Here is a 15,826-nt window from a genome sequence, read left to right on the forward strand (position 1 = left end):
TATGGATTGGTATGATTGCGATTATTATACATAATACTATTAAGGTAGAATGCGCGTGCCACTTCGGGGACACAAATGGTCTCTCAAACTTTTAAAATTCGTTTCTGATATACCTCTTGTGAGGGTCCATTTTACAGCTTTTGATGTAAAAAAACTTTTCAACTGCTTTATTTTTCGAAATTTGAAAATTTTATTTTTCTCCATAGAGTTAACACAGGGACATACGGTACAAGCCTGACATACGAAAAAAAATTAAATATGCAAATCAACAGTTAATTGACACGATACTGCTACATACTTTTGCATACCATTATACTACAGTAACTGTAAGATTAACATCTGTACAACATTTCTTCAAATTTGACGCAGTATTTCTGGACAATATCAAACATTGTTTGCTTCATGTACTAGGGAATTTGTAACTTTGTAGAAAGGAGAGTACACTGTTTCAAACACTGCAACTTTGTAGGAAGGAGGGTACTAGTAATATGTTTCAACATCTTACAACATTTTATTGTTACCTGTAGTTTTCTGTTGAGGAGGCATCGTGATGTGATTTCATGAGAAGACAAAACATAAGAGCATGCAAAGACGTCAACATTTTGCAATTTTGTAACCAAGCAAAACAGAGCTATTTTATCGGCTATCCATATCGGAAGAGGGCGCTGGTACACTCAAAGAACCAGAGAGTGGCAGTGCGTACAGTGGCCTCATTTAAATTCACGTGTCACGGGTGCCGAGAATTTTCGAGCCCTGCATACATACACACAGACATGCAAATGGATGCAAATGAACTGATTCACCTTGTAAGATAACCTCTCTTTGGTGTCTATACATATATGAAATGCGAGCTAAAAACATGGTGACCAAAGTCAAAAACAGGGTGACACCCCCCCCCCTGAAGAAACTGACAAGTCCCTAACAAAAGGCATACAGCATTAGCAATGATAGAAAGCTTAACTTGTGAACTACTATTCTACACACTTACCTTCTTAAAAATTGAGATATCACCACCTAAGGATCTGCATAAATCACCAATATAAATTGCATTGAAGGCAGTCTGGCAAAGAGGACAAGGAGTAGTTTTTTGTTAGACTATTTTATTCTCTACAACCTTATCCTATGCAGCACTGTATATGTAATGTGAACATTCAAATTGAATAATGCTGGTTGTAGAGCTATAGGGAGGAGAAAGTGTGCTACAAGATATGCAATTACATACCAGTTCTAAGTCTATCAAATACTTTTCTGCCTCTGAAACAGAGAGTATTTTATTATTTTAAACAGAGAGTATAAAGTATTTTCCAAATGTATGGACAATTTGAGATTTAAGCAGCTGAACACACATGATGCTCAATCCTGACCAATTGCCTCTTTACCTGATAGAGGGCTTGCCAATCACCAATGGTAGCTTGTGCTGTTTTCATCCTTGCCAACACCCTCTACAAATAACAAGCAAAGCCAATAGTGTTATTGCAGAAACTTTGGACTGTAAGAAACTGTTAGAAATTTGTAACTTGTAAGCATTCGCAAACCAAATTGGAGTCAGTTGGCAATTGTGCACAGTTATTCATATACTGGCAACAGCCTAGTTGATTAATGTAATTTATTTTGATTCATATTCATAAACAAGCGCCCTGGCAGCCGATATAGCTCCGCTCTGTTTAGGGAGAGAACAACTACTTTTGACACGTGTAGATCATCCGAAGGAGGTGGAAATCTTTGATAGCTCATTTTAGTGGCCGGACAAACCAGATATGAACTGAAAATGCTCATGTGTTTCATTATATATTGCAGTTGTGTGTAAATTTAAACTTTTGCTACATGTTTACAACTTCACTGAAACTGTTATGGTCAACATCATGAACAATATTCACCACAGATTAATTCTAAAGGTCATTAAGCATACAAATATGTAATTAAAATATTTTCTTTGACTGCTGTCATTATACCACCACTTTATATAACAAGTGTAATTGCCTTTGGTCAAGTCCTTTAAGCCCTGTATGCCAAACTGTGAAAGCTCATTAGATATGTAAATTATAAATTACCTGATGTGAAAATGCGAAATGACTTTCAATATTGTTTTAACCTGGTATCATCAATGTACATTGACGTTTCACCAACGTTGATCAAGTAAATCCTGGTATACATCCCTAATTAGGAAAGTTCATTAAATATGCAAATCAGGCATTGGTTGACGTAAAAATGTTAAATTACTTTGAATAATGTTGTATCATAGTATCTGCAATGTAAATAGCAAGTTTCATTAACTTTGGTCTGCTCAATCAAGATATATATCCTTAATTAGGAAAGTTCATTAAATATGCAAATTAAGAATTGGCTGATGTAAAAATGTTTCATGACTTTCAATAATCAGTCTGCATGAAAACCAGGCTTTTTCCAGTACCATTGCATGATGGGTAATATTAACAACAATGGCGTTTTTCAGCGGCATCATTAAAAATAAACAAAAGGCAGAAATATTGCCAGAATAAAGATGCTGTTTTCTATTTCTATTTTAGGGTGAAAAGTGTCGACTGTAGGCCTGAAGAATATTGTCAAATAATTTATGGGCGATACACATATTTTAAACTATAATTTTATTGCTTGTCAATTGGGTAGCTAAAAATCACTTGATTTGGAACAAACTAAACTTTTAAAGCTTGTACTTTGTTGTTTAAAGACAGGATCGTCAAAAAATGCACATTAAATTCATCTCAGTTTCTATATAAACGTAAAACACAGTCAACTGGGTCACTGGGTAAGCGATCATTGGCAGAAATGGAACGCATTCACGTGTGTGAATATGGGGCAAAGTACGAAAATTTTGTCAATTTTGTTGCATGATCCTGCGCAAGTGAGTTAATAAAGGCAGGGGTCCAGACCTAATTTCGAGCTGAATTTCATTTCTCATTACTGGTCATATTTTGATGAAATTTGGTATACATATGTAATTTTGAAAGCTCTTTCAGTTTATGTCATTTAAATTTGCATAAAAGGTGTCACGTGATCTTTATACCGACATTTACTCGCCAAAATCGACTATATTATGTATCAGCATATTTCAGCTTTTTAACAACATTTAAACTTTATTTTTTCGGCAAATGATATTAGAGTAGAGTCAAGTCAATCGACTAATATACTTTACCAAGGAAATTTTTGAGTTAATCCCCTGATATTTCTGCCAAATACATACGATTTGTTGGAAAAAATCAATCCTTGTTTGAATTTCGGTAATTTTTTAAAGGAAACATTACCAAATCATACATGTTAAAGGTATGGTTGTAAAGATCTTTTACGTCTTAGTTTGAGGATAGCGAAATTTCTGGAAAATAGGGCGCTCTACAAGTTGAAATTTTCGAAAGAAATTTGGTCGCTGTGTACGCGATCGGGCCATCATGCAAGCTATCCAAAAGGTCATGACCCTGTCGCCTACTCGCAGTATTACCGAAACGATTTGTAATTGTAGATTGGACAGTGGCTTCACACATCATTCCGCTTGTCTTGTATGTGCTTTACTGTGTTTTGTGTCTGTGTTGGGTAAGGTTGTTAGTGTCAAAATTAACAAATGGGTTGTTAGTTTAAAATAAGCCATGGCGAGACGTGGAAGTGTGTCTCAGACCACCTTGACCTTTTGACCCCACGTTTCGTAACCGGTTCGTTCCTCAGTCGCTTATAGAAACATGGAGGTACCAACTGTCTCTCCATGATATATCTCTTTCTTAATTTTATATTGTATCTATGTTGTTGATCTCTTGATCTCCAGAATAATATGTTTGGATCGTTTTGTGTCTGACTCTGTTCGTTAACATTTGTCCCCTTGTTTCTTATGCCGTGGACTTTGGCCTTTGTCAGTGTATCGCTGATGTTAAGATTTCTTTTGTATGCGATGATTGGTTGTTTGTGGAATAAATTCGCAAATGTTTCGTCATTTTCTGTATGTTCCAAGTTTCCACACAGTGCTTATAGGCTGTTTTGTTGTGAACACTAGTGAGTGCTTTATCAATTCGTTTGCTCACTGGTGTTCTAGTTGCGAACTTTGTTTGTGATGCGATGTAGCTTTCCTGTTGTTATCTCACGTATGCACAGTGCTGTTTTACAAATATTCATGAGCCCTAATGCATATTCATGATAACGTTTGACGCCCATGCCTTAACCTACTTTCGTGGTCTTGGGATCAATACTGATTGAAAAAAGCTGCAAGTGTCACGTTTGGCAAGGCTTTGACCATCGGGTAAAGGGGTGCTACTCGCCCAGGCAGTGACCTCACTGCACTAAGAATTGGAGGGTACATTTTCCATGGAGTTGACAGGACATCTCTTTGACACTTTTGTACTTTTTGGTTTAAAATCATATAGACAATCTAGTGCGAAAAATAAGGCCTTTAGATATCATTTATTATTTCAAAATAATTGATTGCAATGTTTATTTGTTATAATGTGTTTTTAGGATCCTATACATGTGAGAGAAATTATGAAAAACGCTATAATTTTCAAGCCGACTTTCTTCCAACGTAAGTACCGTCAGGAGAGCTCGAACCTCTGCAATCAGCAATTGTTTACTCCTGGCAACATACAGCTATAGAATACTCATCGTTGGCTTGCCACCCTGTACGTAATTGCTGTGATTGACACGATTTTGAGTAACTTGCGATGAAAATCATTGATTGACACAAGACAAATTCCAGTCGTAAAGGCATTGAGTGTGGCATCAGCCAATCCTCGACCACATCATTGAATGAAGCTTGGCGATTTGTTACTCCCCCCAAAGTTTGAGTTATCAGCTATGCCTAAATATAGTAAAAAGGGCGTAAATATTCAGGATTATCCGGTATTTTGATATGGCGCAAAAATTGCATATGGCCCAATTAATGCTCATGAATAATATCACATGACATCTTAGCGCTGCGCCTATTGCTTTAGAGGCTGGGCATAATGAGGTCATGCATAATGAGTTGTGCGTGTTTTTGCTGCACGCTCGCTCACGCTCATACCGCCATGCTCGGGATAGCTTGACTGGCGATATTCCATGCATGGGGCTGTACGTATAGGCTCTCGTGCCATCCCAGATCATAACTCCATCTGAGCAACATTCCATGCTAGGGCTGTACAGTTGCTTCTGTAACTGTACCCCCAGTGCACATGATTAGTACTGCTAGTACCGAATAACTCATCGGCGTTCTCAGCACATTTCATTTTTTACAATATAATGTAGTAGAGATTGAGAATTACCGCTACATTCAGAGATAAAATTTGCTTGTTGAACAAGCGACCTAACGGTCAATATAGCTCCGCTGTGTTTATGTAGAGAATAACTATTTTTGGCACATGTTGATGAAGAACGTGGAAATCTTTGATAGCTCATTTCAATGGCCAGAAAAAAAAGTGACTAAAATAGCTGCAAAAATACACAATTGAAGATTTCATCATAATTTGAATATATCACATTGGATCATCCCTGAGAACATGTCAACAAAAGCTATCTGACGAGTAGTTATTTGAGAATGAAATTTCTGACAAAAAATGGAAAAAAATTGCCCCAAAAATAAAAATTGCAGATTTCACCATAATTCCAATACATCATATATTAAAACAATCCCTTGGAACCTATATACCAAATATCAAACCTATCGACTTGCAGTTTTTGAGAAACACATTGTTTGACCAAAAATGGCAAAAATTGCCCCAAAAATCGAAAAAATCACAGATTTCATCAGAAATTTAATATATATTACTTAGTTCATCTGCAGAAACCTATATACCAAATTTCAAAGCTATTAGACAAGTACTTTTTGAGAAACACATTTTTTGACCAAAAATGGAAAAAATTGCCCCAAAATACAAAATTGCAGATTTCATCATAATTTTAATAAATAATATTTCGTTCATCTGTAGGAACCTGTACACCAAATTTCTAAGCTATCAGATGAGTAACTTTAGAAATACACATTTTTTGACCAAAAATGGCAAAAATTGCCCAAAAAAATACAAAATTACAGATTTCACCAGAAATTCAATATATATTACTTAGTTCATCTATAGGAACCTGTATACCAAATTTCAAAGCTATCAGAGCAGTACTTTTTGAGAAACACTTTATTTATTTATTTATTTATTTATTTATTTATTAAATGTTTTGCAACCAGATCCATAGAAGTACAGACAGGTTGAATTCTTACAATTAAAAAATTACACAGATTAAACACGTGTTTTGAACGTGTTTTAAATCTGGTTTGGTATGGTATTATGACAAAGTTTATGAAACTAGTGGGGTCAATCAAATGTGGATATATTTTACAAAATAACAAAAACATGTACTTTGCAATCCACACATTTGATTTTTCAACGTTTTACACAACCATCCCACATAACAAACTTAAAGACAGGCTATCATCTCTCGTGAAGAAAGCCTTCTTTTACAAGAATGGTAGTCGAAGGTATGAATACATTGCCATCAAGCACAACTTAGGCTATTTCACCAACAACAGCGATGCCAAACTCAAATACAGTGATGTTGAGGTGATTCAAATGCTATATTTCCTAATTGACAACATATTTATCAAGTTTGCTGGCATGACATTCAGGCAAACCATAGGCATTCCCATGGGCACAAACTGCGCCCCACTTCTTGCAGACTTATTTGTGTATTCGTATGAAGCAGAGTTCATGCAATCACTTCAGAAATCTGGGTGTAAAAGGATTGCCAAGCGATTTAACAACACCAATAGATATATTGATGATCTCATCAGTTTAAACAATCCTGGTATATCCAATTATCTACACCACATCTACCCAGATGATTTAGAAATAAAAGAAACAAGTCATCGTAGATGACACAGTCCCCACTAGTTAATGGGTACTTTGATTACAAGTCCTTAGAGAGGATAGAATCCTCTTCATGAATTTGGTCTGTGATGTCCTTTTACTAAGTTTGAATAAAATCAGATTTGGCTAAGGACATGAAAAAATTGTAACAAAATGGCCACACAGCAACCATATTGGATGGTATCACAAAACAAATCAATGTGCATATGTATGACATAGGTCGATGTCCTTGTAACAACTTTGAATAAAATTGGTTGAGATATGCCTGAGTTATGGCTCTGTACATGAAAAAATCATAACAAAATGGCCGCCTGGTGGCCATATTGGATCGTATCACAAAACAGATCAATGTGCATATGTATTACATAGGTCAATGTCCTTGTACCAACTTTGAATAAAATCAGTTGAGATATGCCTGAGTAATGGCTCTGTACATGAAATAATCGTAATAAAATGGCCACCTGGCGGCCATATTGAATAGTATCACAAAACGAATCAATGTGTATATGTATGACATAGGTCAATGTCCTTGTACCAAATTTGAATAAAATCGGTTTAGATATGCCTGAGTTATGGCTCTGTACATGAAAAAATCGTAATAAAATTGCCGCCTGGCGGCCATATTGGATCGTATCAAAAAACAAATCGTCGTGCATATGTATGACATATGAAGTAATCTATGTACCAAGTTTGAATGAAATCGCTCCAGGCATATCTGAGATATCTGCGTGAACGGATGGACGGACGGATGCACAGATGCACGCACGGACATGACCAAACCTATAAGTCCCCCTGGACGGTGTCCGTGGGGACTAACAACAGAAAGTGTGGACTCGGCATCATACCTAGACGTATTGTTTGAAATTAGACATAATACACTATATACTAAGCTGTATGACAAAAGAGACGATTTCAATTTTGAAATCATAAACTTTCCCTTTTTGTCGAGCAATATACCATCATCTCCAGCTTATGGTGTGTATATTTCACAACTCCTCAGCTACAGTAGAGCATGCCATTCATATGAGGACTTTCGAGTTAGACTCAGCCTATTAGCTCAAAAGTCAGTGAGGCAAGGATTCTCAGAAAAGAGATTAGTGAAATCATTTAAGAAGTTCTACGGTAGATACGGAGATGTTGTATCAAAATATGACCTGTCTGTATCTCAAATGATGAGTGACAGCATACCAAATTTTGACTCACAAAAGTAATTTGGTGAATTCACCAAATAACAATGGATTTGTCGCTTTGGGTCAATCTTGACGGGTGCGGCTAGCTGGCAGGGTACGCTTACCCATTCCAGGCACCTGGTACCACCACGATTTCATGGTTCAAGATGACCCCATTGCCTTTATCATCATCTATATGTTCCTTGGACCTGGTAAATTTCATAGTTTACCTTGAATGATAATGATTATTGGACCTGATTTGATGTCTATTGACCAAAAATGGCAAAAATTGCCCCAAAAATACAAAATTGCAGATTTCATCATAATTTCAATAAATATCATTTAGTTCATCTGTCGGAACCTGTATACCAAATTTCAAAGCTATAGATGAGTTGTTTTGGAAATACACATCTTTTGACCAAAAATTGCCCCCAAAATACAAAATTACAGATTTCATCAGAAATTCAATATATATATATATTACTTAGTTCATCTGTAGAAACCTGTACACAAAATTTCAAAGCCATCAGACCGGTACTTTTTGAGAAACACATTTTTTGACCAAAAATGGCAAAAATTGCCTTAAAAATGCAAATTTGCATATTTCTGCACAATTTGAAGAAATCTGAAATAGATCATCCCTAGGGACCTATGTACCAAATATCAAAGCTATCTGACCTGTAGTTTTGAAGTAGAAGTTTTTTAAAAAATTTTTGACCAAAAATGACACAAATTGCCTTAAAAATACAAATATGCAATTTCACCATGATTTAAACAATTCTGACTGAAGTCACCTTTAGTAAACAGCATATCAAATTTCAAAGCGATAGGACATGCGGTTTCAGAGAAGATTTTTTTGCCAAAAAACAGCAAAAGGTGCCCCAAAAAATACAAATTTCACCACAATTTGAACAAACTTAAGTGAGGTCACCCCAAGTGAACTGCAAATGAAATTTCAAAGCTGCCAGACTGGTGATTTCAGAGAAGTAGGCAATTGATGAAGGACGATGGACGTACTGACGACGACGGAAAATCAGCCTATTTGATAAGCTTTGTGTTGCTGACAGCGGAGCTAAAAATAGTGTCAATGACACTGTACTCCCATTCGATGTATCTTGTAAGTAAATATTTACTAGATGGATGTGCAAAAGTAGAAGTAGAAGTGCCAGATATGTGAATTGCCGGTATGGAGATTTTTGGCTCCATGACTGCATAATGGTATAGTTTATATATTCTACATTTTTTACATGAGAATTGCAAGTGGGGCTTGGTGGCTGAAGCATTGACATGTATACCGTAGTTGAGTTAAATAGCGAATGTCACTGCAAGCACAGAGAATGGGAGAAGGGTGTGCTGTCACATATAGGCTTCTAGAATGGTGCCAATCAGACAAGATATATACTGGTCCTATCAATGTTCCCAAAGGAATACTGGAAGGATTAGCAACTGAATGGCACAATTTATTCATGATTTCAAATGACTTGCTTAATTACAAAATATAAATTATCACCATGTACAACGCATGTCCAGGTAATATAAAATGAACACTTACAAAAGAAAAATGTTTATATATTTATCATGTTTAAATACGAGGTAAATCATATGAGGACATACTATTCAATGTGTGTATATATCACATAGGGATAAATATTATACAGTGCCAACAGGTGCATCATGCCATGGGAAGATGGCTGCTGTTGCATGTCACATGTTTTGCTGGTTGTTGATGGGGTAAGCCTAATTCATGTGCCGCATGCCACTTGCCGCGAGTCACGAGCCACGATCTGCCTGCCGCGAGCCAAAGTTCACGATGCACGATTAGCATGTTAAGCTAGAAATAGGTGCATTTTCACTCTAATTTAATTCATTGATTCATTTTCATGAATAAATCAACATTCGGGGTATACATTTCCCAGCTTATTCGATATGCAAGAGCATGCAGTTCATATGGTGATTTTGTAGAGAGACATGGCCATCTATCTTACAAACTGTTAAATCAAGGTTACACCAGAGCAAGACTTGTCTCTACATTCAAACGCTTTTTTGGCAGGTATCGCAAGCTGGTAGATAAATACAATATCTCTCTTCGACAAATGATCATTGATGGCATCGGTGACATGGGGCCTTAGTTAGTGACCACTACCTATCTGACATACAGATTGATATATGGCGGGTGCCACATGTGGGGCAGGATGCACTTACTATTTTCAAAACACCTGACATCACTTCTTGGTCTTTTGGCCAGAGGTCAATATATCTTTCTTTCATGAATTTGACTTTGTTTGTGTACTGTCTATTTACTGTCTGTTCTGTGCTGTTTTGTGTCTATGTTTACAACTATTGTCTTACAAATTTTGACCTGGTATTATTGGATTATGGATTGGTATGATTGCGATTATTATTCTTCAACACCACCTTCTAAATGCATGAACTGGTGACCAGAGAATATGTATTTACAAATTCTACATCGAGGGCATATACAGGAAGGGGCTCGAGAGAAATTATTGGGAGGGAGGGCCAGTATTTTTCAAATCACACTGCCGGTAAAATTGTAAATTTAAATTAAAAATTGAGCAATCAAAATTCTGTATATCAGTTTTGTAGACCATATGGTAAGATTGCTATATTTCAAATATCTCGGTCTTAAGCCATGATAATATTAAGAAGATTTTTACAATAATATTTTTGAGAATTTATGACCTTTGACTTGCCCTATGCCCCCTCTGCAACTAAGTTGTGTCTTATCGTACGTAAGAGTCAAGGATGGCTGGTGTCTATCAAACTGTGAATGGGACACTGGCCTTCGACCCTTGAATCATCCTGTACCTCACTTATTATGCACATCTATAAATATAGGCTAGCTAACAGGTGGAGGTCTGAAGTTTAGTGGACAGAGATGATTATGTTAACTAAGATTTCTCAGGGAAAGACACTAAGGGTTGCCCGATTGCCCGGGGCAAGTGAAAGTCGCGTTCGGGCAAGTGAACCTTTGATGCCACTTGCCCGATGGGACAAGTGAAAAAAATAATACCTAGAAATCTAAATCACGAGAGCGATTTTCTGGTGAGGGAACATGGACTTAAACAACAAAAAATAATCATATTATGTCACTGTGAACATTTCCATAAGATTTTTCATAAAATTGCATGAAGAGTTGACGAAAGGAATCATGTAATCGCTTTCAATAAAATGCAGTTCAAAAATACCACCGGTTAAATACTGTACGCTGATTCTGCATATGAACAAGTCATTGACAATGATATAGTCCCCACTTGTAATAGGAGGATTAGTCTTGATGGGGCAGGAAAATGTGGTCATTAAAAAGTATCACTGGAGTGTATATGTTCAGATCTATGGACACATAGGTCTATGTCATTGTTCCTAATTTGAAACAAGAGGCATGTCTAAGTTATGGTTCTAAATCGGGAAAAACGATCAGACCTCTAGCTGTATTGGCCAGCCAAGAAATACATATGTGCATAATAAATGAGGTACAAGATGTGACATCTTAAGGTCTATTATCCTATCAAAATTGAAGCGTAAAGAACTTGTGGTTACTGAGTTATGCATATATATGCATATTCAAGGTCAAAGGTCATCAAGGTCACGTGACATTTTAAAAAAAAAAATTGTATTGCTAATTAATCCATATATGCCAAAATTCAGACCTCTAGCTCTATTGGCTTGCCCACAATTATATATGGGCATAATTAACGAGGTGAAGCATGTGTTGTCATAAGGTCTCCCATCCTACTAAATATAAAGGACATAGCACATGTGGTTACTTATTTATTGACATAATCGTGTATTTTAGGTAAAAGGTTATCGTGGTCACATGACATTTTGTCAAAAAATTTATATCCTATAGTCTATCCCTATATACTAAAAATCATACATTGGCTTGCTCAAAATTAGATATGCACATAATTAATGAGGTACAATATGTGGCGTCATAAGGTGTCCCATCATACCAAATATGAAGGGTGTAGCACTTGTGGTTCCTGAGTTATGGACAAATATGTATATTTGAGGTCAAAGGTCACCGAGGTCAGGTGACATTTTGTCAAAAAAATTGTATTGCTAAGTTATCCCTACATACCAAAATTCAGACCTCTAGCTCTATTGGCTCGCTCAAAATTAGATATGCACATAATTAATGAGGAACAATATGTGGCGTCATAAGGTGTCCCATCATACCAAATATGAAGGGTGTAGCATTTGTGATTACTGAGTTATGGACAAATATGGGGCCGACTTGCAGCGATTTCGAAGCTGTTATCCAATTGGTTGGCAGAATCGTACCGTTATAATGAAATAATACAAATGAACTCCCTAAGTTGCTGTGAATAGTGACAATTGACAAATCAGATATAACCTTGCAAACACGCTGCGAGTCAGCCGCAAATATGTATATTTGAGGTGAAAGGTCACCAAGGTCAGGTGACATTTTGTCAAAAAAATTGTATTGCTAAGTTATCCATATATACCAAAAATCAGACCTCTAGCTATATTGGCTTGCTCAAAATTAGATATGCACATAATTAATGAGGTACAATATGTGGCGTCAAAGGGTGTCCCATCATACCATATATGAAAGCTTTAGCACTTGTGGTTACTGAGTTATGGACAAATATGTATATTCGAGGTCAAAGGTCACCAAGGTCACGTGACATTTTGTCAAAGTGTCTGAGATATCTGCATGAAAGGATGGACTCACATGGATGGACTCACGGACTGACATAACCCAATCTATGAGCCCCCTAGACTTTATCTGTGGGGACTAAAAACTGTGTCACTGCATCCTTTTTGCAATATGAATACGATGAGAAACTAAATTTTTATTTTTCTTGGCCTTATACATGGGAGTCTATGGACTGCCTTATACATGGGAGTCTATGGACTGCCTTATACATGGGAGTCTATGGACTGCCTTATACATGGGAGTCTATGGACTGCCTTATACATGGAAGTCCATGGACTGCCTTATACATGGGAGTCTATGGAGGTGAAAACTAAAAAGTCCTCTAACACAGCCAAATTTGATCACATTGTGAAACAAATCAACGTGCATCTGTATGAGGTAGGGTACTATCCTTGTACGAAGTTTGAACGAAATCGCTCCAGGCGTCTCTGAGATATCTGCGTGAACGGACGGACGGACGGACGGACGGACACACGGACATGACCAAACCTATAAGTCCCCCCGGACGGTGTCTGTGGGGACTAAAAAGCTGTTCAGCTGGTGGGGCTTACGTCCACCAAAGTTCATTGCATTGACTGTGAGGTTACGGTGTCTCACAATATTTCGATACGGTAAAAAAAAGAAACACAGCGTTTTTTGTGCTTTGTATGAACGTTTACAATGATGTAAAAATAAAGTCCAGTGGTGAAAAATCACCACAAAAAAGGGACTTGTACTAAAATGTACTCCTAAATGTTAACTTGATGAGTGACAGTGAGTGGCATCATGGCAAGACCGCATGCAATGAAAGTCATGAGCAAGCTTTGGTGTCAACGGGTCCAGTCTTTGAATTTTCAATGAACACTGACTTAATTTTCAGGTCAATAAGCCTAGAGTTACTTGTCCGTGGCGACCAACCTCTCTGTTTATGAATTTTCCCATTCTAAAATGACTGTCAAGAAGCAATTGGACCGAGTTTGACATCGAGAAATTCAGCTTTCAAGACACGTTGAAAACCACTGACGCCTTAGGTTGTTGGTTTAAATTCTATTTAGTCTGCGCATGAGCATTAAAAAGACCACCAAGGTTATTAGAAAAACATAGGGTACTGGTATAGTGCAATGGTAATCCAAACTTCATAGGGCTTGTGTATGATATCAGCGCAGTAAAAACATGACAAACAATGCATTGACAATGACATAGTCCCCACTTGTAATAGGAGTATTAGTCTTAATGGGGCAGGGAAATGTGGTCATTAAGAAGTATCACTGGAGTGTATATGTTGAGATCTATGGGCACATAGGTCTATGTCGTTGTTCCCAATTTGAAACACATGAGGCATGTCTAAGTTATGGTTCTAAATCGGGAAAAAAGATCAGACCTCTAGCTGTATTGGCCAGCCAAGAAATACATATACACATAATAATGAGGTACAAGATGTGACATCTTAAGGTCTAATATCCTATCAGAATTGGAGGGTATAGAACTTGTGGTTACTGAGTTATGCATATATATGTATAATCAAGGTCAAAGGTCATAAGGTCACGTGACATTTTGAAAAAAATTGTATCGCTAATTAATCCCTATATGCCAAAAATCAGACCTCTAGCTCTATTCGCTTGCCCATAATTAATGAGGTAAAGCGTGTGTTGTCATAAGGTCTCCCACCCTACTAAATATAAAGGACATAGCACTTGTGGTTACGTATTTATCGACATAAACGTATATTTCAGGTCAAAGGTTATCGAGGTCACATGACATTTGGTCAAAAAATTTCCATCCTATAGTTATCCCTATATACCAAAAATCAGACATCCAGCTCTATGGGCTTGCTCAGAATTTGATATACGCATAATTAATGAGGTACAATATGTGGTGTCATAAGCTGTCCCATCATACCATACATGAAGGGTGTTGCACTTGTGGTTACTGAGTTATGGACAAATATATATATTTGAGGTCAAAGGTCACCGAGGTCACGTGACATTTTGAAAAAAATATAGTATTGCTAAGTTATCCCTATATACCAAAAATCAGACCTCTAGCTCTATTGGCTCGCTCAAAATTAGATATGTGCATAATTAATGAGGTACAATATGTGGTGTCATAAGCTGTCCCATCATACCATATATGAAGGGTGTAGCACTTGTGGTTACTGAGTTATGGACAAATATATATATTTGAGGTCAAAGGTCACCAAGGTCACTTGACATTTTGTCAAAATATCTGAGATATCTGCGTGAACGGATGGACTCACGGATGGACTCACGGACGGACATGACCCAATCTATAAGCCCCCAGGACTTCATCCGTGGGGACTAAAATCTATGTCACTGCATCCTTTTTGCAATATGAATACGATGAGAAACTAAATTTTTATTTTTCTTGGCCTTATACATGGGAGTCTATGGACTGCCTTATACATGGGAGTCTATGGAGACTGCCTTATACATGGGAGTCTATGGTGGTGAAACTAAAAAGTCTATGGTGGTGAAACTAAAAAGTCCTCTAACACGGCCAAATTTGATCGCATTGTGAAACAAATCGACGTGCATCTGTATGGGGTAGGGTACTATCCTTGTGCAAAGTTTGAAAGAAATTGACCAGGGCACGTCTGAGATATCTGCGTGAACGGACGGACGGACAGACGCACGCACGCATGCACGCACGGACATGACCAAACCTATAAGTCCCCCCGGACGGCGTCCTTGGGGACTAAGAAGTACATTATTTTTCAGAAGCTTCAAAACATTCCTTTATAGCTACAGATTTTTTCTTTCTGTATAGATAAGTTAAAACTTTTAACTGCAAAAATACTTTGAAGGTACAATTAAAATGCTGTTATTATTTGTACATTAAGCCCTAAGAAAGTAAACATACAAACATATGAACTGTTAGAATTTTTTCTATGAATATGAAAGCCCCACTAGCTGTAAATCTTGAAATTTGTTGACCTAACAAAGGCTTCCTATTTTTTCTGGTTTTCTATAAACTCTACCCATTTACAGGATATAGTGTTTTACAGCTTTACAAAACATTCTTTAGTGAAAAATTGGACAAGTAAATTTACATTTTAACCATTATTTTGATTTCCCACCATACTACAAAGAAAACAAAGCATTTTTGTCCCAGTTGAAAACATTCAACAC

At 36.9% G+C, this 15,826-nt stretch overlaps 1 protein-coding gene across 3 annotated transcripts in view; it reads right to left on the reverse strand.

The window, feature by feature from the left end:
• Positions 1 to 15,826, reverse strand: part of LOC139139386 (mutS protein homolog 5-like) — a 258,320-nt gene that overhangs the window by 58,776 nt on the left and 183,718 nt on the right. For all 3 annotated transcript variants that reach the window (XM_070708289.1, XM_070708290.1, XM_070708288.1), the window contains exons 11-12: positions 1,380 to 1,442; positions 989 to 1,060 (exon numbers count right to left, since the gene is read on the reverse strand). In XM_070708289.1, the coding sequence (XP_070564390.1) occupies positions 989 to 1,060; positions 1,380 to 1,442 (135 nt within the window). The remainder of the gene's footprint in view (positions 1 to 988; positions 1,061 to 1,379; positions 1,443 to 15,826) is intronic.

This window comes from Ptychodera flava, chromosome 8 (assembly GCF_041260155.1).
Source record: "Ptychodera flava strain L36383 chromosome 8, AS_Pfla_20210202, whole genome shotgun sequence".
NCBI lineage: Eukaryota > Metazoa > Hemichordata > Enteropneusta > Ptychoderidae > Ptychodera > Ptychodera flava.